Genomic DNA, 24,847 nt, shown 5'->3' on the forward strand with positions numbered 1-24,847 from the left:
ACTCCCGCGTGGCCATCTCAGAGTCCTGGCCCTCGGTCGGCGGCCAGTCAGGCTGGCTGGCTTTCTGTGACATAGTTCCGTCTGTGCCATGCCCAAGCGTATTGGCTGGTTGACGGTCTGGTCTCCTCAGGCGCAAGCCGCAGGGTCCACAGCGGCCTGGCTCCGCGTGCTGGTGGCTGCCTTTGGTGAATGCCTGAGGCTGCGGAGCTTCTGTGTGCCTTCCGGCCCTGGTCCCTTCGCGTCTTCATCTCCCAGATGCAGTTGGCATCCCATTTTGTAGTCTGATGTCACCGTTCTAGTGAGCTGGCCCTCAGAGCACCGAGTTGAACTAACATTCAGAGGTCTTCAGTGTCTGCCTAATGGCTGCCTTGACGACATTCACCGGGAATTCCTGTACCCTTCATGTCAGCCAGCAGCTGGAAGAACAGGAGGTGTTTGAGTGCTCGGGGGGTCTACTTGGGAGGCAGCGACTGGGGGTGGCCTCATGTTTCCCCTTGATGTGCACACAGAGTCACTACCAGCTCCAGCTGTGCCCTGGTGCAGACTGCCCCATGGTCATCCAGGTACAAGAGCCCAGAGCTCGCCGCGTGCAGTGCAGTCGGTGCAGCGAGGTCTTCTGGTAAGAGTGGGTGTGGGTGCCGAGCAGCCTGGGCTCCCGCTGCTGTCTTCACAGCGCCGCTGCTGCGGGGGGCGCGGGGGGGCGGGGGGCTGGGAGAGACGGGGCCTTGGAGCAGGAGAGCAGCTCCGCTGGGGGGGGGGGGGGCACCTCATGTTCCAGGTCATGTTGGGGAATGCTCAGTCTGCAGACTGGGACGGGGCAGGTGCTGTGGTTTGTGCTGCTAAGACTGTGACCCAGAGACTTTATTTCTCTGCCTGCACAGATAGTTTACACATTACTGTTCACATACTCAGCGTTTTAGTCTTTCTCTGTAATTCACCCTGTCATTCATAAACATGGTTTACATCTACTTGGGGTTTACTCCATTCAGTAAATAAGATGGGAGTAGCGAAATGTGCCGAAGGGTTAAGGCACTGTCCTGACCCGCGTGCCTCCATTTTCCCAGCAGCGTGTGGTCAGCACTGTTGTTACCCTTGTTGGGTGAGGAAATTGACGTGCAGGGTATTGGCAAGAGTCATCACTTAGGTCCAGATCTGTGTCCCAATCCCACCTCCCTGGGAGCCTCATGGAGGGACGGGCTTCAGGCACCGCGTGGGAAACGCGGCATGTGCACGTGGGCCTGCCTTTAAGATGTCGTTGAGGGAGTCTGTGGCTCTAGCCTCCGTGTCCTGCTTGGTGAGCTCTCCTGGGGCAGGGGTGAGGCCGGCCGCCTGTGCGCCTGTCCTGTCCTCACGCTGTGGGGCTGGGCCAGAGGGACAGGCAGGTCCTGGGGGCCGAGTCTGGGGAGCGTCCTCCGCTGCCGCCTGGACGAGCTCTGGCATTTGTGCGTCCTGTGTGCACGTGTGGCTGGAAGGTGAGCCACAGCTCCCACAGGGGGGCTCGTCCTGCTGCTGTCTGCGCTGAGGCGGCGGCCTCAGAGCACCTCCCTGTGCCTGCTGAGAGGCTGAATTCTGAACTGGACCTCCTTGTAGGGAGGGTTGGCACCACACAAGGTACTGAGACAGAACCTTTCGTTTGGGTTTATTGAAAGCGTCTGGGAAGGCTGAGACTGAGAAGTGAGCACAGTATTTCCGTATCATCTCGAGTCGGTAAAGGTCTGAAAGGCCTGGATGGGTGACTTCCCTCTGCAAAGCTCTTCTTCAGATCTGTTGGCTTGGACAGAAGGAAAATTAAAAGCCTGACCTAATGATTATTTGAGTGTTTTTCTTTTCTGGTTTTAAGTTTCAAGTGTCGTCAGATGTATCACGCCCCCACAGACTGCGCCACAATCCGGAAATGGCTCACGAAGTGTGCGGACGACTCTGAGACCGCCAACTACATTAGTGCTCACACTAAAGACGTAAGGAGCGTGTCTTCTCTGTCGTGGCTCTGCCCTCCTCGGTGCTGCCAGGGCCTTGTCCAGACCGGGCAGAGGGAGCAGCGGTTTATCATAGTGTGCATTGCTGGGTGCTGAGATGCCTGGGAAAGTTACGGAACGAGTTAGGAAAAAACGGTCTTTCTTGAATGCCTCCCAGGCTTTCATATCCCAGGAGGGAGGTGCTTGACACTGTAATAGTAATAATTCCCTAGTTTATAAGCTTGCAACGGAGTAAATATGGACTTCTTATATACAGAGAGCCACACCTAACAAATAGCAAGATTCTGCTGCCAGCCCAGCATGCCCAGTGCTTGTTCTGCACCTTCCCTGGGAAAGAGTGGCCCACAGCCCCTGGAGCCCGGGGTGACTCGGCACCCAAGGCGCTACCCCGTGCCCGTCACGCGCTAAGTTACCGCGCTCACAGTCACGCTGTGGCCAGGACGTCATTAAACAGGCTGCCTGGTGGCACAGCACCGCCCGGTTTCTGCAGTGCGTCCGCGGGCTGCTGTCGCCTCTCAGAGGAGAGCGAGCGGCTCCGGAGGCTGTTTCCTTGCCCTCTTCAGAAGCAGGAGGACGGGCAGCGGCCCAGGACTTGGCCCGCTCTGGCGCTCCCGCCCAGCGCAGGCTTTCTGCTGACTCCGCTGCTGCTGTAGCGAGCGGCCTGGCGGGGACGGGTGGCGGCAGGCTTAGTGGGCTCAGCTGGTGCGTGAGTGTTTCAGAGCCGAACGTGCTGACCTCATTTCCTTGGATTGCTGTTCCAGCCTCAGCGACCGGCACGTTTAAGTGAGATGCTCCTCCCAGCAGTGCTCGCACGATGAGTCACTGGGCACAGGTGCCAGGAGCTTTGTGTAATTTGTCTTAGCCCCGCCTGGTGGTGCGGGAGCCTAACGGCGCCCTTCTGTCTCCTCAGTGTCCCAAGTGCAACATCTGCATCGAGAAGAACGGAGGCTGCAATCACATGGTGAGCGGAAGCCCGTGCCCTGTGCATGTGTGACACAGAGCCGTGGTCAGCGGGCCTTTAACATGTTCTCTTCTGTTTCCCTCGACAGCAATGCTCCAAGTGTAAACACGGTGAGTCCGGGCTTGGTGTCCAGGCCCAGGGCACAGCCTGTCCTGTGCACGGTCTCCGCTGCTTGTTGAGGGAGCCCTTGTGTGGTGTTGTGACAAGACACAGGGCAGCCTGCGTCACTTACATCTGACATTTATGTGCTACTTTGGGGACCTGTAATCCCACTGCCATCCCGCTGCCACATGTAGTCAGAAGTCAAGTTGGGGGGGACTCTTAGACCCTCACGAACCCTCAGTCATCCGAGAAGAAGATTTTACCATGTCCTTTCTATTTTTGCCAAGGCAGGTGAGTAGCATGGGGCTGATCGGTGCTGCCGTACGGCTGGTCTTCCTGGAGGTGGTAAAATCACCCATTTCCCTTGAGGCTGCATCAGTTCCCAGAGGGGTTTTGATTGGGCCTTTCAGGCCTCCTCCATCTGTCAGGAGTTGCTTACGTAGAACCTGTGGGGTTTGCTTTCCTTCCTGCCAGATCAGTAAAGAAGGAAAAGTCCTTCAAGTAGGAACTGTGTGCACATGGGTCTCCCGACAGCTGCTGAGATGCTGAGTTTCTCTTCTCTTCGGAAGGGCCCGCGGGGTCTATTCCTGTGTTTTCCCAGGAGCTCACTGTAGTCAGGGTGGATATGGCAAGGTCCTAGAAGGGAACAGTGACCCTGAAGTGTAGACAGCGTCTAAAACAGCAGCAAGCACAGCCTCGCTGATGGGGGAGAGCAGTGTTGCCATGGTCCAGGGAAGACGACCAAGAGGAGGGAGGGGGTGGCTTCTGGTCTCTGGGTGACTTCAGCTTTCCTCAATGTGACAGGAGCGCCTTCTGGGAAGTCAGCCCACTCCTGGGCGTGGGTCCGGGGGAGCAGGGCTTCCCGCCGCCAGGTCTCTGGCAGAGACAAGTGCACACTGTGCTGGGCCTCCAGCAGGCGGCGCGGCCCTCCTTCCTAGACCCCGGTCGTGGTTGGGATGTGTGCGTCCATAGGGGATGTTTGGTTTTCCTCTGCTTCCCCTGCGGAGGCCGAGCCGGAATTCTGAGTGTGACTGCAGGGTAGCTGTAGGTTTAGGGAAATGTGCTTTTTAAACAAGAAGAAAGGGAAAATGCCCTATTCCCAGCTTCGTGTACAGTCTTCCTAGGAGAGTGTAAGGGCGGGAGGCAGGCAGGAGGTGTGTGCGTTGTGAATGAGCCTCCATTGGACAAGTTCCGCCGGTGCTGTTTCTCACAGTGGCACGGACACAGCCGGCCAGCGGCGTTTCCTCTGTGCTTTACAAAGTCTTACTTTTCAGTTCCAGTCCACATGCAGGATTATTTGGGTTCGTTTCCGGTGTGCCGCATAGTGGTTAGACAGTTACATACTTGACAGTGATATTTTTACTACTGCCTGGCCCCATACATCGCTGTTACTGACTATATTTTCTGTGCTGTACTTTATCAGACTAGTGGTCTTGTACAGTCACATCTGCCTGCATTGGGTTTACAGGCACAAAGCTTATATGCTCACGGAACTGTCGTTTAGATCGGCAAGGGCAGCTACAGGGACTGGGATTCGGGGAGACAGGAGGTCCTCGTTCCTCTGGGAAGGAGGCATCCTTGGGAAGTTCTGATCAGGTGACATCCCCCCCCCCCCCCCCAGCACAATCTGTCTGTCCCCACTGCTTTGCCTTAGGAGGACTGGGGGCTTGTCCTGGGGTGTGAATCCTCTTTCTCTCTGTGCAGACTTCTGCTGGATGTGTCTAGGGGATTGGAAGACCCACGGCAGCGAGTACTATGAGTGCAGCCGGTACAAGGAAAACCCCGACATCGTCAACCAGAGCCAGCAGGCGCAGGCCAGGGAGGCCCTCAAGAAGTACTTGTTCTACTTTGAGAGGGTAGGCTCTCCTCAGCTGCTCCGGCCTGCTGGGGTGGCATCCCAGTGACTGGTCCCAGGGCCACGTGCACACAGAGGTCAGGGATGGGCTCCACAGGGCGGCGTGGCTGACAAGGAAGGACTTGGTGTGAGGGCTGGATGGAAGGACGGGAAGGGACCATCAGTGCCGTCTTAGTCGTCAGATTTTGAGGGCAGTTCCTCCCAGGGGGCCCTTCAGCAGCCCGCAGAGCGTGGCACGCTTGGTTTCTGAGCACGTAGACCAGTGAGTGCTTAGTCCTCAGGCTGGAGCCTGCTGCCCCAAAGGGCTCGCGTGCTCTGGCAGGCAGGCAGCTGCTCTGGACACTCGCCCTCGTTGCCCTCGAGGTCACACAGTCCCCGTAAGTTAGACGAGGCTGTGGCTGGGCCCTGCCAGCCCAGGTGTCTCTTCTGGGCCTCTGTGCCGCCCCAGGGCTCCTGCAGCTTCCTCCTTCCTCTGCTGCCCGCAGTGGGAAAACCACAACAAGAGCTTGCAGCTGGAGGCACAGACATACCAGCGGATTCACGAGAAGATCCAGGAACGGGTCATGAACAACCTGGGAACGTGGATCGACTGGCAATACCTGCAGAACGCTGCCAAGCTCTTGGCCAAGGTCTGTACCTCCTCCCTCTCCTGAGCCCCTGTCCAGTGCCTGGCCCTGTCAGACCCCGACCGCAGGGTGGGAGACACCGAAGGGGGCTGGGCGTTAGCACCCTGTGCAGGCCGCATACTTCTGCTCACGGGTGGACAGTCCCCTGGCTGTGCCCACTGAGGACCAGGCCTCTGCTGGTGTCCAGGGGATTCCACCAAGAGAACACTGCTCTGCCTGCAGGAAGGAGCTGCGGGGAGACTAGAGCCCTGTTCTTCTTTTGTCCCATCATGCATCACTCAGGAAAATAAGAGCTTGTCTTTGGACAGTTATTGAGATAGATGTGTGGACTCTGATGTCCGACTCAAGAGGGAAGAGCCATTGAGGCAGCTGCTGGTAAATAAATCCCAGTTTGGAAAGGAACTGGGGGTGTTCTGTGGCCACTTTTGTTTCCTTTTTCCATGCTGTCCCACTTCATCCTTTATTTGGCTTGGCCGCATTCCTTCAGGCCCATCCCTGTGGAGCCAGGCTGACTTGCATGGTGGGGAGAGAATTGCAGAAGCCACCGAGATGCATGTGGCTAGAATCACGGACACAGGTCCCTTCTCTTCTCCCCGTTGCAGTGCCGCTACACCCTGCAGTACACGTACCCGTATGCGTACTACATGGAGTCTGGGCCCAGGAAGAAGCTGGTAAGGCGAGGCAGCCCCTCTCCACTCTGCCCTCCGAGCGCCAGAGGTGCCCTGGTTATTTGGAGGCCAAAATTAAAACAAAACTGTCCGTCTTCAAATTGTATTTCTCTTCTAGGCATCTCCAGAATAAGTCTCATCCCCAAAAGCTGGCATTTTGTGTAATAACAGCGCCTGAGTGCCCCCAGTGCGCAGGGAACCTGGCCGGAAGGTCTGGGCCATCTGAGAGGCCAGTGCCCTGCTGTGGGCGGAGATCAGCCTGCCCGGCTCTCTGTGTCTCTGTCTTAGCTGTGAACTCCCTGCTCCCCGCGCCATTGTAAAGGAATTCACACTGTTGTCTAGACATAGAAGAGCAGGGCATTTATTTATTTATTTATTTTTAATATATTTTATTGATTTTTTACAGAGAGGAAGGGAGAGGGATAGAGAGCTAGAAACATTGATCAGCTGCCTCCTGCACACTCCCTACCGGGGATGTGTCCGCAACCAAGGTACATGCCCTTGACCGGAATCGAACCTGGGACCTTTCAGTCTGCAGACCGACGCTCTATCCACTGAGCCAAACCGGTTTTGGCCATTTATAGCACCTGTAATCCCACTAGAAGGAAATGACCATCGTTAGTATTTTCTACCTTTTAAAATTAATATTATTTTTGTAGAGCATTTTACTTTCGTCATAGCAGTTTATTGTTGCAGCTGTCATTATTTACCAGGCTGGTTAATACCCCTTTAAAAAATTTTTTTTTTTTATTGATTTCAGAGAAGAAGGGAGAGGGATGGGGAGAGACAGACACACACAGAAACATCCATGATGAGAGAGAATCATGGATCGGCTGCCTCCCACACGCCCCACACGGGATCGAGCCCACAACCCAGCATGTGCCCTGACCAAGAATCTAACCATGACCTCCTGGTTTATAGGTCAATGCTCAACCACTGAGCTACACCAGCCAGGCCTGGTTAATACCATTTTTTAATAGTTACATAAATGAAAAACAAACAAACACAAAAACGTTTGAGTTGCATAAATGTTTCCATTATATGGGTAGTCCATCATTGGGGGCATTGTTTCTGTTTTTCACTATTATAAATAAGACGTTCAGGAATATCTTTGTGCATAAAGCTTGGATGTACAATTACTAAGGCAACTGGCTCAACTATTTTAAGAGTTGATTTGCAGCCCTAGGTGGTTTGGCTCAGGGGATAGAGCGTCGGCCTGAGGACTGAAGGGTCCCAGGTTTGATTCTGGTCAAGGGCACATGCCCGAGTTGTGGGCTCGATCCCCAGTAGGGGGCGTGTAGGAGGCTGCTGATCAATGATTCTCATCATTGATGTCTCTCTCTCTCTCTCTCTCTCTCTCTCTCTCTCTCTCTCTCTCTCTTATCCCTCTCCCTTCCTCTCTGAAATCAATAAAAAAAAATGTTTTTTAAAAAAAGTTGATTTGCAGAAGGGCTAAAAAAACAGTATTCAGGGAATACAATGTCTGTGAATAGCCATTCATCCATTTTTAAAGCATTTGTTTCCCTATATGCTGGGAGCATTGTCTTAGGTAGCCATTTTTAAAAATATATATATTTTTATTGATTTCGGAGAGGAAGGGAGTGGGAGATAAACATCGATGATGAGAATCACTGATCGGCTGCCTCATGCATGCCCCCACTGGGGATCGAGCCCACAACCCAGGCGTGTGCCCTTGACCGGAATCGAATCTGGGACCCTTCAGTCTGCAGGCTGACGCTCTGTCCACTGAGCCACACTGGCCAGGGCTAGGTGGCCTTTTAATTGGGTTCTGGCTCCTGGTACAGGGACTAGCACTGCCCTCTTGAGGACAGCTTCAGGGTTGTCTGCTGCTCATGCGAGCCTGAGGTGCTGCGTCTGCCCCCCGACCCCCATCTGCAGGCCCTGCCCCTCTTCTTTGACCCTCCTGCTCTGCCCATACAGTTTGAGTACCAGCAGGCGCAACTGGAGGCTGAGATCGAAAACCTGTCGTGGAAAGTGGAGCGCGCGGACAGCTATGACAGGGGGGTAGGTGCTGCTTTCTTCCTGGACCTGCCGTTGCAGGGAGGCTGGCAGGGTTGCTTGTGGCTGGAAGCTGCTGCTGAGAAGGGTGGGGACGGCTGTGCTCTGACGCCCGGAGCCCGTCATGGCGGCGTGGCTGTGGCTGCTCACGGCTGGGCCGTGCAAGCACAGGTTTTGCTTCCCTGGTGCAGGACTTGGAAAACCAGATGCACATCGCAGAGCAGCGGAGACGGACCCTGCTGAAGGATTTCCACGACACCTAGGCTGGGCGCGGCGAGCTGGAGTGAGGAAGAGGCGGCTGGAGGTCTCCCGGCGGCTGTTCTGCACGACGAGGCTCTGCCTTTCACACCCCTGGCGGCAGCCAGACCACTCCTGAGCGCCCCGGCCACACACCTCAGTCCATTTCTCTTCTGTCCATCTTGCTTCTTGTTTCTACTACGGTAGAGGCCCTGTTGAATTGGCCTCTTCAGGATTTGAAATTCCCCCTGGATGGTTGTTGGGAGGGAGGGAACGGTTTTTGAATGACTATTAATAGTATTAGCTCATTACAACTTATGTAATTTTTAAAGGTTGGGCAATTGTACCAAAAAAACAAAACAAAAAAAGGAAACCAACCATAGAATTACACAGAACCTTTAAAAAATAAATTGGCATTGGAGTGTTTGCCCTCTAGCTATTGTCCTCAGAACGCAGCTCGCTCCTGCCTACCCTCCTCTGAAGGGGCACTGAGGCCCAGGTGGCCTCTGCTTCCAGATACGCTTGGTGTTTGGGGTCCCAGGGGAGGAGCATGGGTGGCAGGTGGGGACTTGGTTTGCCTGTGCAACGGGTCTGGCACAAGGAGTCGCCTGCCTCCTGCCCGCTCCTGTAGGCCTTGGTCAGGTGCCCCTGCCGTGGGTGGCCCTGCGTGTCTGTGGGCTCACCTTGATTCTTGAAGGTGAGGCTTACCTGGGTGGCTCCTGAGGCAGAGGCCACAGAGCGCAGAGTGGTCTTGGGGCCTCCATTCCGGGGACAGGAGGTGAGCACAGTGTTTCCTTTTGTCTCCTCAAGGTAGAGATCCACTCGCAAAGGGATGGTCCCCCAAACAGACGTGTTTTATTTGGTCCCTTCTCCCGTGGCAGTCTGCAGACGGTGTGACTGCCCACGTGCTCACGCACCATCCGGCCGTCCTGCACCCTCTGGCGAACCTCGGGTCAGAGGCAGCGTGGCCTTGCGAGGGCCCCAGGCGTCCTGTTGGCACAGGCGGTTTCCATGTCCGCTGGGTGTGTCCGCGGCTCTGGGGCTTGGGCGCTCCCCCCACCTGACTTCACATGTCGGAGGGCTCCACCTCCAGGGCCTGGGGGTCTCAGACAGGGGAGCCCTTACTCTGGCCCCTGCGGGAGGAGGGGCTGGCCAGGGAGAGGGCCAGGGTTTGCACAGCGGAGCCCAAAGGAGCCGGTGGTTCGCGTGGCGTCTTGAACCTGGTCCCGTGGGCCCCTGGGAAGTTCAGTCTGGCCTCGGGGTTCCTGTGGTTTTAACACCTGCGGGGAGGCTGCCAGAGCTGTCTGCTCCACCTCCTCGACTGCTGGGAGAGGTGCTGGGAGACGTATAGATGTTGTGTGGAAATTCTTTGATATTCAAACATTTTCACCTCAGCGGCTCCCAGGCACCACGGCTGTAAACAACTACTCTGGAGGCCCACGTACAGAGCTGGGGGCGGGTTCCCTTTCTCTCCGCTTAGGTCTTGTCTGCTCCTGTTCTCTCTCGCAAGGGGGGCGGGGGACTGGGTTGGGGAGGGAGTAGAAGTGTAGCCATGAGCCCAGGATTGGACGGGGCGCTCCCTGAACCAGGAGAGCCTCTGGGGCCCGGTGGGTGTGTACGCTGCGCTGGCACGTGGATGGGCCGGCGTCTTGCTTACCTCCTGTCTCTGTCGCCGGCGTGGCCCAGGAGCCGGCACGTTTGGGACTGCACGGCGGCTGTGGGCCCGACCTGGATCCAGCTGCAGCCCAGCCGCTGGCGCAGAGGCGGCTCTGGGTGACCACAGCCTGCGGCCTGGACTGGGGCTTCCCTTTGCCTGGCGGCGTGGTTCTGCCCGAGAAGGGTGGAAGGTGGAGAAGGCACTGTGTTCTCATGAATTCGCCGTATATCTTTGTTTTATTCAAAGAAAAAGTTGAGGTAATGTCATCTGCTCCAAGTTGAGTAGTTTATTCAAAATAAATGGAAAGTTTCTGATTATAAAAATACGTGTAGATTCCTTTCTTCAAAGGACCCTTCACGGAGCCTCCGGAGGCAGCAGCCGGGTAGGGGCCCCGCACAAATGCGGGCGGCCTTTGGCCAGCCTCCGCCAGGCCTCCTCCGGGGGGAGGACACTACGGAGGGAGGTGGGGTAGCTGAGCTCCTTTCCATCCCGTACAGGCCAACCGCCCTGGCCCCAGCCGATCCCTGGCTCGTCCACAGCCCCTGCTGAGGCCCTGAGCCCCTTAATCAGCAGACTCCTGGGTCCCTCCAGAACGGATGTGGAGTGTAGGGTGCGGAATGTGGCCGGGGCGGGGCTGGGTTAGACGGGTCCTGGTTGTGAAGATGTTGGGAGTGACACCAAAGGCTGCGGAGCTGGGGCAGCATGCACGGGCCGTCGGGGCCAGCGGCCCTGGACACTGAGCCTCAACTCCACGGCTGCTCCCCCTTGAGCCTCAGGTGCCTCCCTCCTGGGGACGCGGAGGGAAGTGGTCACCGGTGAGTTTTTGCTCCGAGGCAGCAGGGCCAGCGGCCACTCCTGTAGGTCAGTGGGCAGAGTACCATGGCCTGGCATCATATCCTCTGCCATCTTAAAGAGAAGCCCTAGCCGGTGTGGCTCAGTGGATAGAGCGTCGGCCTGCAGATTGAAGGGTCCTGGGTTCGATTCCGGTCAAGGGCACATGCCCGGTTGCAGGCTTGATCCCCAGTAGGGGGCCTGCAGGAGGCAGCCGATCAATGATTCTCTCTCATCATTGATGTTTCTATCTCTTGCCCTTCCTCTCTGAAATCAATAAAAATACATTAAAAAAATAAATGGTTCCTTTCCCCCTTAAAAAAAAAAAGCCTAGGGGCGGGACTTTTCCACGTGGTCGGCATTTTCTATGGACGGCTCTGGGGGGAGCACTGAGGGCCTGCGTGGACCTGGGCTTGTTAAACCAATCCTGTCCCCACGAGCCAATCACACTGACGCCCTGAGCACGCGCCCGGGCAGTCCTCACTGCAGCTCGTTCCACAGCTCACCTCGAGGGAAGTGCACGTGTTCACGTTAGAAACTGGGAAGACCCGTTTTGTAACAACACGGCGCCCAGAGGTGGCGGTCAGTGACTGATGTGGGACTGCCCGCCATCCCAAGGAGAGGTTTGGGCATCAAAAGGGTGGTAGGTTTTAAAAGGCCAAGAAATTGTAGTTCATGACCTGATTGTGAAATTCCCACAGCCAACAGATGCAGCAGAAATGGGGTGACGCAGCACCCCTCCTCCCCTCAGCTGCTTGCTGCCTGCTGTCTGCGGATGAGCTAGCAGAGCAGGAGCTGTGCATGACAATGGGCATAACTGGATAGGGAAACAGAAATGTAGGGGCATGGAGTTCGGAAAAGGAGTAAGAGAGACAAACACCAATGAGAATCATCGATCGGCTGCCCCTGCACACCCCCACACTGGGGATTGAGAGATGACTGGGGAATCAAACCTTGACCTCCTGGTTCATAGTTCGATGTTCAGCCACTGAGCCCCACCAGCCGGGCTAATTATAGATTTTAAAAGGCTAAAGAAGAGCCCTAGCCAGTTTGGCTCAGTGGTTAGAGTGTCGGCCTGCGGATGAAGGATCCTGGGTTCGATTCCAGACTCGACCCCTGGCCCCCGTCGGCTCGTGTGGGAGGCAACCAATCCATGTCTCTCTCACATTGATGTTTTCTCTCTCTGTCTCTCCCCCTGCTTCCACTCCCTCTAAAAATCAATGGAAAAAATATCCTCGGTGAGGATGAACAAAACAAACAAAAGGCTGAAGAGGAAATGGTCTCAATACTCATTCATGGACACCAGAAAACCATGCCATCCTGGTAAAATAGTGACGAGCAGAAAATGCAGACTCTACTTTTCCGGGAAGAAGTGGAGGGAAAGGGGGAAACCTCCAGTGGGACTCCCTCACTGGCGTTACCTGGGCACGTGCATCTCCGCCTAAGGATGGCCCAGCCCTGGAGAGCTGGGAGCTTAACAATGCCCCGCAGGCGCCTCGCCACCCCCGACGTGGCAGCGTCCCCCGGCGGAGGTGTCTCAAGGATGGACAGTCGTTTCCTCGTTTCCTCGTCCGCCGTGAGCCGGCTTGGAGGCAGGAGAGGTCCGTGCGCCTGAGCACCTGCTGCACCTGGGCTTACCTTTGGGATCGGAGGCCCTCTGACCAGCCCTGGCCGGGTCTCTCCCCCGCCCCGCCCCCCGGGTCTATGCGGCCCCGCACATCTGGCAACTTCTTCCTGAGGCTTGACTCCTGCAGGCCTCCCGGGAGGTCCAGGCCGACCACAGAGCGGACCCCCAAGGCGTCCTCCTACCGCCCCCCCCCCCCCAGGCGACCTTGACCTCCTACCCTGGCGAGTGTCGGCGCCAAAAGCTATGGGTCCTTATTCCATCACGTGCGCAGTCACCTGCGGGAGGGCGCCGCACACTGGCGCGGCACTGCGTCATCCTTTGGCGCGGCCTCCTCCTTGCAGCCACCGCACTCCCGAGCGAGGAAATGCGGACCCCACTTCTCGGGGGGAGGGAAGTGCGTCTTAACCAGGAAACAAACTCCCCCTTGCCCGCGGCTGCTCTGGTTGGCATTCACTGGAGGGCGTGCACCCCTCCCTGCGCTAACCCAGCTCGGGAAGACACCCCGATGTGGGCCGCATGTGGGCCGCGGTCCGGGGCGCAGAGACGCGGGCCAGCGCGGGCGGCTTGGGGCTGGCGGGCGCAGCATCCCCAGGCGCCGTCTCCTAGCGACCGCGGCGCGCGCGGGCTCGGCGGTTGTCCGGGCAACGGCGCGGCGCGGGCATCCCCGCGGCCCCTCCCCTGGGCGCGCGCGCGACCTGGGCGCCATGGCGGCGGCGGGCCTGAGGCCTGAGGCCGGGAGTCCGCAGTGGGCGCCGGCGGAGCGGGAGCCGGCGGGGGCGGCGGCCAGGCAGGGGGACGGCGAGGACGCGCCGGTGCGGCCGCTGTGCAAGCCCCGCGGCATCTGCTCGCGCGCCTACTTCCTGGTCCTGATGGTGCTCGTGCACCTGTACCTGGGCAACGTGCTGGCGCTGCTGCTCTTCGTCCACTACAGCGACGGCGATGGCGGCGGCCACCCCGCGCCCCCGCGCCGCGCCCCCGGCCCGCAGCCCGCGCCCACCCCGGCTCCCCTCGCCCGGCTCGAGGGCATCAAGGTGAGGCCCTCGCCTCGCGCGCCCCGGGCCAGGCCGGGGCCTCCGCGCTGCTCCCCGCGCGGCCCCCGCCTGTGCCCTCTGGCCGGGGCCGGGGCGCTTTCCCCCCGGCCTGGCGCCCGAGCTGCCCGCGGTGCCCTTCCCGTAGGTGGGACACGAGCAGAAGGTCCAGCTGGTGGCCGACCGGGACCACCTCATCCGAACCCTCAGCCTCAAGCCGCTGCTCTTTGGTAAGTTCGCGGGCGCCCTGGGAAGGGCCAGGGGCTGCCCGTGGGCGGCCGCCTAGAGGCTCCTGTTGGCCACGTGACTTTGTTTTGAAAATGGCTGTTTCCAGCCCGCCCCCCCCTTCCCCCCCAGCTCTTGGTTTCCCAAAGTGAAGCGCCCGCCCCCACCTCCGTCCTGGGGTGACCTTTCCGCACTCGCCGCCCTGACCCCTGTTCTCTGCCGCCGATGCTCCCCTCGCCGGAGGGCAGTGTGACCCTGAGGCTAAGCCGCCTGCGGACGCCCCATCGCCGTCAGTTGTCACGTCTGTAATGGGGCGGGAGGGGCTGATAAGCGGCCCAGCTGACTGGGCCTGTGGTCTGATGAGAAACAGGCCGTCCAACTGTGGATAAAGGGGTGACCCACACCGCCCCCCGAGCCCGCCTCTGCTCGCAGCATCAGCTTCTCCGGGCCGCAGGCTGGTGCTCAGCCACAGCGGGCGCGGCCTTGCAAGGCGGCCTCATGGAGCGGCATCTGGGCCCCACGTGACCCTTTCCGTCCTCACAGCCTGTCCGTGAGGTGGGTGTAGACACCCCTCCGGGTGGAGGGTGAGAAAGGAGGCGCAGAGCTGCAGCTGCTGGCGAAGCGGGGCCCTGCTGCCTGAGCCCGTGTGCTGGCGGGATGACTGACAGCCCTCCGAGACCCCCAGGCAACAAGGCGGGGCCCCGACCCATGCCCTGGCCCAGCCTGAGACCCAGACCGCCTGTCCCCGGCCACTGCAGGGGGGAGTGGGTAGGAAGACTTCAGGAGGGGGCTGGGCACCAAAGCGGAACATCTGAGCTCATGCCATCGCCCCTGAGCAGAGGGCCGGGTGGGGGATGATGCCTGGGCCCGGGAGGGTGCCTCACTGCGTGCTGTTTGAGGGGAGACAGGGTGTTGATGTCAGTCCTGTGTAAGGTGGTGGTTGCTGTTACATTGTTACTATTGCACAGGGTTAAAGTCTGTGCTGGAGACAGCACTGAACAAAATAGGAAACAAACAAAAACGCCTGAAGCTGACATTCAAACGAGGAGACAGACAATAAGGAAGCTAATCCTACAGAAAACCCTGATATGCAAATCGGCTGAACAGCAGAACCACTGGCAGAATGACCAGTCGCTATGATGCTCACTGACCACCAGGGGGCAGCTCCTGCATTGAGCGTCAGTGCGCTCCCACAGGAGGAGCGCCGCTCAGCCAGAAGCCCGGCTCAGGGCTGGCGAGCGCAGCGGCCAGGGCGGGATCCTCTCCCGCTCCTGCTCGGAAGCACTAAGGAGCAGCGAGCAGGCAGGCCATAAGGAGTGAGGGGTCCCGGACTGCGAGAGGGCGCAGGCTGGGCTGAGGGGAACCCTTCCCCCCCAAGGCATCCTGGGGCCCGTCTGTACTCCATCAGCCGCAGGTTAGGTTCGCTGGAACCTGAGGACTTAATTCCTAACCCGGAGCCCCGAGCATGCGGCCTGTTGCATCAGAGTCCTACGCAGAGCGAGGAACCCAGAGGCCAGGCCCCGAGGGCAGATGCAGGGAGCAGGAGCCACGTGACCGCAGGTGAACTGACCCCTGGGTCACAAAGGGCGCCATCAGCAGAACTTCCTGCCGATGCTCACTCCCCAGACTCGCCCTTGCCTTGGAGTCTGTTGGTGGAAGATGTCCCGGGCTTTACCCAGAAAGCCCTGGGGCTGGGGGACAGGAGGCCGGACGGGATGGGATGTCCGGTTGTGAGGGAAGCCAGGGCGGGGCTGTCCGAGGAGGGGCAGGTCCGGGAAGCTGTGGTGCTGGATGAACCCACAGACGGAGGCCCGCCCCAATGTCTGCCTGTCCTCTGTGCCTGCTGTCCATCGTCTGGTGTCACCCGAAGAGGCAGGGAGGCCCAGGGCATGTCCCGCTGTGGGCTCTGCCCTGCTGCTCTTGGCTCCTGGGACCCGCCAGCCTGAGGGCCCGAGATGCCGGGTTCAGGACAGAAGCTGGGCTGGGGGGACTGGGTTCTACCCAGGGCACCTCCGTCTCCAGCGGACGCCACCCCATTGCTTCACAGGGAGGGCCCCATGCAACCTCCCTTTGGGGAACATTTCCTGTTTCCCACCCTTGTCACTAGACAAGTAGGACTGGGCCACAAAAGGTCCCATCCCGAGCCCCAGCCAGTTTAGCTCAGTGGGTAGAGCATCGGCCTGTGGACTGAAAGGTCCCAGGTTCCATTCCAGGGCACACGCCTGGGTTTCAGGCTCCATCCCCAGTGGGGGGCGTGCAGGAGGCAGCGGATCAGTGGTTCTCTCTCATCATTGATGTTTCTCTCTCTCCCTCTCCCTTCCTCTCTGACATCAATAAAAATACATTTTTAAAAAGGTCCCACCCCAAGTTCCTGGCGCACACCCGCCTGACTGGGTTTCCCACGGATCCGGACCTCCCCGATCTGTTGGGCTCAGAAGGCAGAGACCGCAGTTCGGAGTTGTCATCTCGCTGGGAACAGTTTCCTCCCGGCGCTCACTTCTCATTGGCAGGTTTAGCCGCGTCCCTCCCTTCCTGAAAAGTCCCCCGGGTCCTCATTTCCCTTCTAAGTCTCATTTGGTCCCCAGGCCCTCTCCCCTCCCCGCGCGGACCTCTCCTCCTGCCACCCCCCGAGGTGCTCCGAGCTGATGCTTGGAGCCAAGATCGTGCAGCCTGGGGCCTTCGCAGGTGCTGTTCCCTCCGCGCCTGCCCTCGGGCGGGTCTTAGGGGCTCGCGGGCACCGAAGCGGTGGCGCCACCTGCTGGCGCCCTCGGCACCGGCCGCTTCGGAAACGCCTTCTGTGTGTGTGTGTGTGTGTGTCACTTGCCCCTGAAGATGAGCTGCCTGCGCGGGGGGCTGGGCCGGGGGAGGGGTCCCGGGCACCCAGCCAGCCGGCACCCGCCTGCTCGCTCAGCGTGGCCTCCCCAGCACCCGGGCGGCCCAGGCCAGCCTCCCAGGAGGGCTGCGGCCGCAGCGGAGGACCCTGGGGGGAGGGGTGGGGCGCTCAGGACCGGGTTCCCTGCACCGCAGGCAGGGTGAGGCGAGGCCACTACCTCCACGGTTGCTGAGCAACGACACCTGGTCACCTAGCAACACCCTGGCTTTTCTGCTCGCTGGGATCTCTGCCCTTTCCCTGCGCCCCTCGCCCAGCTCTTTTGTCTTCTCGCCGCCCCTCCTCCCGGGACCAGGCTGCTTCCCCCCCAGCGCCCCTCCTCCAGCTCCTGGAGGGGAGACCGGGCCCTCCCTCGCGCCCCAAAGGCCTGCGGACGCCGGGTTTCTAGCCCAGGGGCCTGGCGCAGGGACCAGGGGCCAGTTCAGCCAGGGGCCAGGCGGGAAGGACGAGCCCTGCGTCTCTGGGCGGCGGCCCCCAGTGCGCCTGCTCCGTCTCCACGCCCCGGGAGGCTCCAGCCCCAGCCCGGAGCGCCTGCCCCCGGGCTTCACCTTGACGTTCAGGAGCCCTTGCTGATTTGTGGGTGCTCACCGTGGGTGGTCCCCCCGACACCTGCTCCCTCCTCCAGGAGCCCTGCCCCCCCCGCCCCCAGCACCAGGCACTGATGGGCGCCCACAATGGTTAGCGAAGAGCTGCCAGCACAGGCCCTGGCTGAGGAGCCCCCTCACCTGGGAGCCCAGCCCTACCTGTGGAGGCACCTGGGGCGGGGAGGGCGGGGAGGGAGAGGCGGGCATCAGGTGGCACTCCCTGGCCGGCAGGGGCAGCCGCATCCCCTGGTAGCCAGTGTCCTGGCACGGTGCCGTGGCTTGAGGGACGGGCATGCATCGCGAGGGGCCCCAGGGAGCCCCCATCCCACTGTCACCCCACAGCACCACCAGTGCCACCAGGACCCACAGCCCTCCAGCCACCCCTTTCTCTGCCTTGGCCTTAATGGGCTGAGGTGGAGGCTTTACAGCCCCCCCCCCCCCAGGAGGCTCCAGCGCTGACCTGGGCCTCTGCATGAGGCTGTCCGCTGGCGGCCTCTCCTTGGGGCTGGCGGTCACAGCGCCTGATACGCGAGGAAGCTGGGCCTCTGCTTGCTTTTGGCTTTTCCCGTTTATTTTTCAAGCTGTCAGGAGGCGACTGGGTTCATCGGCCGTTTGCTCTAAGTCATTGTCCCTGTGGGTGGTGCTCGCCCTTCCTGGGTTTGCTGGGGTGTGGGGGGGTCTTGGTCCTGTCCCCGGTGTCCTCACACTGAGTCACCCACCCATGGGAGCCGAACATGGTCGTGAACATGGATGCTGGAGTGTGACAGCCTGGCCTGGGGCCCTTTGGACTCCATCAGGGTGATGTCTCTGTGTGGGGTTGCTTGTGGTTAGGGGGGAATTTAATGGGGCTGGCTGCTGAGGATAAGTGTGCAGACCAAGGCCTGAGGGGGGCCTGGGACAGGACGATTCCCAGTCAAGGGCCCGTAACTGGGTTGCAGGTTCAATTCCTGGCCCCTCGTTGATGTCTCTCACGTCAGTGTTTCCCTCTCTCTCCCTCTCCTTCCCTTTCTCCCTCTCTCTAAAAATCAATGGAAGGAATACCCTGGGGGGGGATTAACAGCACACACACTGGGATCCGGCCGAGTGCCGTGTCCCTTCCTCTTGGCGATGACCCGGAGAAGCAGCGGACGCTCAGGGTCTCGGGAGCCCTGGGTGGTGGAGGGCCGTCCTCCGGTCGGGCCTTTTGTCCTGTGACTCAGGAAGTCCTCTCTCCCAGAAACAAGGGGATGCACAGGGCCCAGCCTCCCGTTCTGGAGGTGCCTGGCCACCGAGATGGGGCTCCCCGGCCCTGAGGCCCATGTTCCAGCTCCACCGGGCTGCTGTGGGGCCCCAGCCCCGGCTGACTCAGGAGCTGAGAGGCACGGAGCAGGCATTCAGTGAACATCTGTCCCAAAGCAAAGAACCTTCTGAGCTCCTGCCAACAACTTGCGTGACCCCCATTGGCCTCCCGGCACCGGGCAGTGGGCCCGGTCCGCTGACCAGCATCCGCTCGTGCAGCAGCAGGAGGGCGAGGAGGGGCCTGGGAGCTGCGTGACTTGCTGTTTGTTTGTTCTTAGTGAATGAGGCTGAGAAGTAAAACTGAAAGCAAAAGCCAGCCACCCCCCTCCATTTGTAAAATATGTACCCCTGCCCGGCTGGGGCGGCTCCGTGGTTGAACGCCGACCCATGGATCAAGAGGTCACCATTCGATGCCTGGGAGGGCACATGCCCACATAGGGGGCGTGCAGGAAGCAGCCGACAAACGATTCCCTCTCATCATTTGACTTTTTTAAAAAAAGAGTATTTTTATTGATTTCAGAGAAAAAGGGGGGGAGAGAGAGAGAAGCATCAATGATGAGAGAGAAAGAATCATGGATCGGCTGCCTCCTGCACGCCCCACACTAGGGATTGAGCCCGCAACCCGGGCCTGTGCCCTGACCGGGAATCTGAACCATGACCTCCTGGTTCCTAGGTCGATTCTCAACCCCTGAGCCATGCTGGCCGGGCTCATCGTTGAAGTTTCTAACTCACTCTCCCTCTCCCTGCCTCTCCCTGAAATCAACTAAGAATAATAAAATGAAGTAAAATATACACCAAGTAAGAAGTGGAGGCCACGCTCTGGCCTCTGGTTCCCTCTGAGGGCGGTTGGCCCAGGCCCAGCTCAGCCCCGCCTGCCTCCCAGGACCCCCCTGGGAAACGAGCTCTCAGCATCAGAGAGAGAGGCCCACCCCCCACATGCTGCCCTCCTTGCAGGGCGACCGGAGCAGACGTAAAGGGGGTGAGGTGTTCTGACCTGGAGTTCCCCAGGGCGTGCGGGGACCCCTAGAGAGGAAGGTCCCCGGCTCTGGTGCCCTGGCCGGGCCCTGGCCTCACCCTCCTCCTCTCCCGCAGAAGTCCCCGGCTTCCTGCGCGACGAGGAGTGTCGGCTCATCATCCACCTGGCGCAGATGAAGGGGCTGCAGCGCAGCCAGATCCTGCCCATGGAGGAGTACGAGGAGGCCATGGGCTCGATGCAGCTCAACCAGCTGGACCTCTTCCGGCTGCTGGACCAGAACCGGGACGGCCGCCTGCAGCTGGGCGAGGTTGGGCCTGGAGCAGCGCGGGGAGGGGGTGGTGGTGCGGGGAGGGGGGGTGGTGCGGGGAGGGGGGGTGGTGCGGGGAGGGGGGGGTGCGGGGAGGGGGTGGTGGTGCAGGGAGGGGGGGTGGTGCGGAGAGGGGGGTGGTGCGGGGAGGGGGGTGGTGCGGAGAGGGGGGTGGTGCGGGGAGGGGGGGTGGTGCGGGGAGGGGGGTGGTGCGGAGAGGGGGGTGGTGCGGGGAGGGGTGGTGGTGCGGGGAGGGGTGGTGGTGCGGGGAGGGGGGGTGGTGCGGGGAGGGGTGGTGGTGCGGGGAGGGGGGGTGGTGCGGGGAGGGGGTGGTGCGGGGAGGGGTGGTGCGGGGAGGGGGGTGCTGTGGAATGGTGTCTGTGGCCAGGGTGCCTGTCCTGCTCAGCCCTGGCCCCAGCAGACGCTCCCTCAGATCAGCATGCCCAGGCCCAGGCCCTCCTTCCGGGAGAGGTGCTTGCTGCCCGGGAGCCCCAGAAGGAGCAGGAGGAGCACCTGGCGGTGCTGCACGTGTTGCTACAGCTCCCGTGTCCCGCCCGTGGTCTGCATCCCGGCTGCCACGCTGGGAGCCCACGGAGCTCGTGGTGCGTGGAGTGGCAGCGCCGAGGTGGCCAGGGTCTGCCTCCCTGCACGCCCCCCCAGCTTCTGAGAGAGCGCCTGGGAGGTGGGGGCCCTCCTAACAGGATGCCCGCGGTCCTCAGGCTCTTGGCCACCTTCCTGGCCTCCCGGGCCTCTCTGCCTACCGCCATCCGCAGAGGGGCCGAGGCCTGTCCTGTGTCCTCACCCATGTCCTACCCCGAGCCCCCAGCCCCACAGCGACAACTGGGTGGCTGGGCGCTGGGGCTCCCCGTCGCTGGGGCCCCCTCATGGAGACCCTCTGTGCCCAGGTCCTGGCCCAGACTCGCCTGCGGAGCGGGCGGTGGATGACTCCGGAGACGGTTCAGGAGATGTACTCCGCCATCAAGGCCGACCCCGACGGGGACGGTGAGCTCGGCCCGCCGCGCTCTGTCCTGGGAGCGTCCCGCCGGGCTGCCCTGTGCCGCCTCTAGAGCAGCCGGAGGCCCGTCCCCTTGGGGACCGTCCAGAGGGCGGTTCTCGGAGACCCTTTCCACCTCGTCAGTCCGAGTCTGGGGTGCAGGAGGTGGGGCTGCTGGCTGGCAGAGGGCGGAGGGGGGGGGGGGGGAGCGAGAGCGAAGGGACAGTGATGCCAGCTTGAGCTCTGTATGCCTCCAGCCAGCAGGGTCTGCCCCAGGTCTCCCTGGCCTCCCTCTTGCTCCCTGGAGCCATTCTACCTGCGGGGGCAGGTGTGGGCAGGGAGCTGTCAGACACGTGCCCCCCGCCCCCCATACACACACACACTTTGGCCATAACTCTCTGGAGGCTTCTGAAGTGTAATCATCACTCTCGTGCCCAAGTTCATGCCCAAGTTCGGAGGATGCAGCAGTCAGTAGGGCTTGGAAGAGTGCCCGGTGGCTGGTGAGCCCTGAGCGAAGAGCCCGCCGGACCCGCGGCAGAGCGTGGGCGTGCTGCTGCCCGTGCGGAGCTGTGCCAGGCTCCCAGCCCTCGAGTGCCCCCCATCCTGGGAGAAACTTCGCCAAAGGGTGGGGAGTGTCTCCTTGGGGTCAAGCAGGACAATGTGGAGCCAAGACAGCAGCTCCTGGCCCAGGACCCCCGAGGGTGGAACCCCTGCCTGTGCGTTGCGGGCGGCATAGTGTCCTCACTGGGGAGAGCGCTTTGGCCAGTGGACAGGACCGACCCGGTAGGTCCCACTCAGGATGGGACCCGAGGTCATAAAGAAGCTTCTGGGCCAGCCCTGGAGGGCAGCCACACTCTGCCTGAGGCCCTGGTGGAGTTCACACTTCCTTTGGAGACCCTGCTCTGGCCAATCTCATGGGGGAGGGGAGCCCCTCCTTCTGGGGCCCAATCAGGGCTAAACATGGAGAGGAACTTGTCTAGGTCTCCATGACAGACTCTAGGCTCATCTGACCCAGGAGTACAGGGAGGGGGACCAGTGCCCGTGGCCCCCGGGGTCGGGAGGAAGATGCAGCCTGCCATGGCCCCCCCGCGGCTCAGTGGGCACTGCTGGTGGGTGCCTTGTGCAGGCGTGCTGAGCCTACAGGAGTTCTCCGCCATGGATCTCCGGGACTTCCACAAGTACATGAAGAGACACAAGGCGGAGTCCAGCGAGCTGGTGCGGAACAGCCACCACACGTGGCTCTACCAGGGGGAAGGCGCCCACCACGTCATGCGGTCCATCCGCCAGAGGTGAGCGTCCTGCTGTCCTCCGGGGCCGGCCCGCAGTCCTCGGCTGGGAGGAGAGGACGGAGCTGATGAGCCAACTCAGGACTAAGTTCCACTGTTGGACCCCAATGGGGACCCATGGAAAGACCGGCAATTAGCAAAGGCAAATTAGCCCTTACTGTGGGCACACTACATTGGGGATTAGAATGTTTGTTTCCTGCTGATTAGAGAAATGACCTATCATCTCTGTGCGCAGGATGCTCTGCAGGGGGTTTACTTTTAATTATTTTTTCATTGATTTCAGAGAAAGGGAGAAGAGAGAGATAGAAACATCAATGATGAGTCATTGATCGGCTGCCTCCTGCACACCCCCTACTGGGGACTGAGCCCGAAACCTGAGCATGTGCCCTTGATTGAACTCGAACCTGGGACCCTTCAGTCCGCAGGCCGACGCTCTATCCACTGAGCCACACCAGCCAGGGCCCCTGCAGGGGTTAGATAACCTTCCTCCTGGGGGAGTGTCCCCACCTAATTTAGTAGAAATCTCATCTTTCCCACCCAGTGGGTGTCTCTGGCATCATGATAACCTCTTCCTGCTCCCATAGGGCTGGGCCGGGGTGGCTTAAGGGGCTCCCAGGGGAGGTGAGCAGGGGCCGTGCTGTGGCCGGCTGGCTGGGTGCCACCTTGCATGAGGCTGCCCAGCTGAATGCCTGCTGCCCACCAGGGTGCTGCGCCTCACCCGCCTGCCAGCCGAGATCGTGGAGCTCAGCGAGCCCATGCAGGTCGTGCGGTACGGAGAGGGCGGCCACTACCATGCCCACGTGGACAGTGGGCCTGTGTACCCAGAGACCATCTGCTCCCACACCAAGCTGGTCATGAACGAGTCTGTGCCCTTCGAGACCTCCTGCCGGCAAGTACCTCCCACCTGGGGGCTGCCTGAGACTCCCAGACCAGACATACCCACGGCACCAGCACAGCCCTGCCCTGCGGGATACGCCCACCTCTGTCCTCCAGGTTGTTTACTAAGTGTCAGGAAAGGGGTGGCCATCTTGTCTCAGTGGCCAGACTGAGGTACCCCCAGACACTGAAACTTGTCCCCAGGGCTGTGAGGCAAGAGCGGGGGGGTGGGGAGGGGGGAGGCTAGAACCCCAGCTCTTTCTGCCGCTCCCTGGGTGCTGATCCTGCCTCCCCAGCTGGCCTTGGGCGGGGCCCTGTGATTTAAGTGCGCCTGGGATCTTGGCTGCCAAAAACTTTGTGAGGCACAGAAAGAGACTAGGTTTGTGGGAAGAATGGTCCTGACCTGCCCCTCTGGCCCTCGGGAACCTGGGCAGCTTGCCCTGCCCACGGAGGCGGGGGGCGGGGGGGGTTTGCTCAGTGCCCCTCCTTACAGCTACATGACCGTGCTGTTCTACTTGAACAACGTCACCGGCGGGGGAGAGACGGTCTTCCCTGTCGCCGACAACAGAACCTACGATGAAATGGTAAGCCTCCAGGCTACTGCACCGGCGGGGGCAGGGCGTTGGGCACGCGTGGCACTGCCCTCTAGACCTGGGAGGAGAGCGTGAGGTGGTGGGCGCCTTCCCCCGGGTTTCCCTCTGGCCACCTGGCCTTGGCTCCTGGCCAACCGGTGGGGGCAGCTGGAAACCTCCCCATCCTCCTGCCCACAGAGTCTGATTCAGGGTGGCGTGGACCTCCGTGACACCCGGAGGCACTGTGACAAGGGCAACCTCCTTGTCAAACCCCAGCAGGGCACAGCCGTCTTCTGGTACAACTATCTGCCTGACGGGCAAGGTGAGGGCCTCTGGCCGGCGAGGGTGCCTCCTGAGGGAAGCTCGCCTGTACTGGCCCCAGCTGCCGCCCTGGGGGGCTGTTTCTGCCCCTAGTGCCTCCCCGAAACCATCCTCAGTGGCTCTGCTGCAGCTTCCTGGGTTACCTCTACCCTTGGGACTCCCTGATGCCCTAGCCTTCAGTTCGCTGGGGCTGGGAACGCACCCCTTCCCCACGAGGCTGGGGAGGGCTCTGGACAGGCGGAAGAAGGCTGGGTTCAGAGGGCCAGTGGGGTGACAGAGCGGTAGCTGGTGAGAGGTGCTGAGCCCCCAAGGTGGCGAGGGCCAGAGGTTTGCCAGGGGAGGCTGTGTCCCAGGCCAAGCCCAGGTCAGTCCAGCCTCGTTCCCCCTGGGCCCCTCCCTGGCTCACACCACCCCCTCTCCTAGGTTGGGTGGGCGACATGGACGAATACTCGCTGCACGGGGGCTGCGTGGTCACTCGTGGCACCAAGTGGATCGCCAACAACTGGATCAATGTGGACCCCAGCCGAGCGCGGCAGGCGCTGTACCAGCAGGAGATGGCGCGCCTGGCCCGCGAAGGGGGCGCCGACGCGCAGCCCGAGTGGGCCCTGGACCGGGCCTACGGCGACGCGCGCGTGGAGCTCTGAGCGAAGGGTCAGGCTCGGCCCTGCAGTTCCCCGTCCAGCTTCAAGCCAAAGGTCCGGCCGACGTCTTGCCCCCCCCCCCCCCCCCACCACGCCTGCAGCCGCGATCCGACACCGCACCTCCACCCGTTATTTATTGTACAGACCCTGCCGCCCGTCAAATAAAACCAACCGGCTGCCAGCCGGGGCCGCGGAGCTCGGTCGGCGGGAGGATGTGCGGGTAGGGGGCGCGGGAGGGGGCGGGGGCGGGCTGCTGGCCGCGTCACGTGACGGGGCGGGGCGAGGCGGCCCGGCCAATCCTGAGCTGGGT

The 24,847-nt window shown here is 61.0% G+C and overlaps 2 protein-coding genes across 2 annotated transcripts in view; both read left to right on the top strand.

The window, feature by feature from the left end:
- The window catches only part of ARIH2 (ariadne RBR E3 ubiquitin protein ligase 2), a 51,769-nt gene extending 41,356 nt beyond the window's left edge, over positions 1-10,413 (top strand). The window contains 9 exon segments of the mRNA XM_079794785.1: positions 510-619; positions 1,841-1,958; positions 2,887-2,937; positions 3,026-3,047; positions 4,744-4,895; positions 5,380-5,523; positions 6,123-6,191; positions 8,130-8,213; positions 8,399-10,413. Of these exon segments, the coding sequence (XP_079650911.1) occupies positions 510-619; positions 1,841-1,958; positions 2,887-2,937; positions 3,026-3,047; positions 4,744-4,895; positions 5,380-5,523; positions 6,123-6,191; positions 8,130-8,213; positions 8,399-8,470 (822 nt within the window). The 3' untranslated portion in view covers positions 8,471-10,413.
- A 2,819-nt stretch (positions 10,414-13,232) lies between these two features.
- P4HTM (prolyl 4-hydroxylase, transmembrane) lies at positions 13,233-24,726 on the top strand. Its single transcript, XM_079794494.1, has 9 exons — positions 13,233-13,590; positions 13,736-13,817; positions 19,657-19,847; positions 20,753-20,849; positions 21,968-22,130; positions 22,831-23,016; positions 23,497-23,587; positions 23,774-23,897; positions 24,320-24,726. The coding sequence occupies exons 1-9, from the start codon at positions 13,264-13,266 to the stop codon at positions 24,538-24,540; spliced, it is 1,482 nt and encodes a 493-aa protein (XP_079650620.1). The 5' UTR covers positions 13,233-13,263; the 3' UTR covers positions 24,541-24,726.
- The last annotated feature ends 121 nt before the right edge of the window (positions 24,727-24,847 follow it).

The sequence above is a fragment of the Cnephaeus nilssonii genome (genome assembly GCF_951640355.1).
Source record: "Cnephaeus nilssonii genome assembly, chromosome: 17".
Classification (NCBI taxonomy): Eukaryota; Metazoa; Chordata; class Mammalia; order Chiroptera; family Vespertilionidae; genus Cnephaeus; species Cnephaeus nilssonii.

What these genes read in the sequence shown, in the direction of transcription:
- P4HTM (XM_079794494.1), top strand. Translation starts at nt 13,264, where the DNA reads ATGGCGGCGGCGGGCCTGAGGCCTGAGGCCGGGAGTCCGCAGTGGGCG. An exon ending in GCCGCCTGCAGCTGGGCGAG is followed by an intron (nt 19,848 to 20,752) that starts GTTGGGCCTGGA and finishes CTCTGTGCCCAG; the next exon opens with GTCCTGGCCCAGACTCGCCT. An exon ending in ATGCGGTCCATCCGCCAGAG is followed by an intron (nt 22,131 to 22,830) that starts GTGAGCGTCCTG and finishes GCTGCCCACCAG; the next exon opens with GGTGCTGCGCCTCACCCGCC.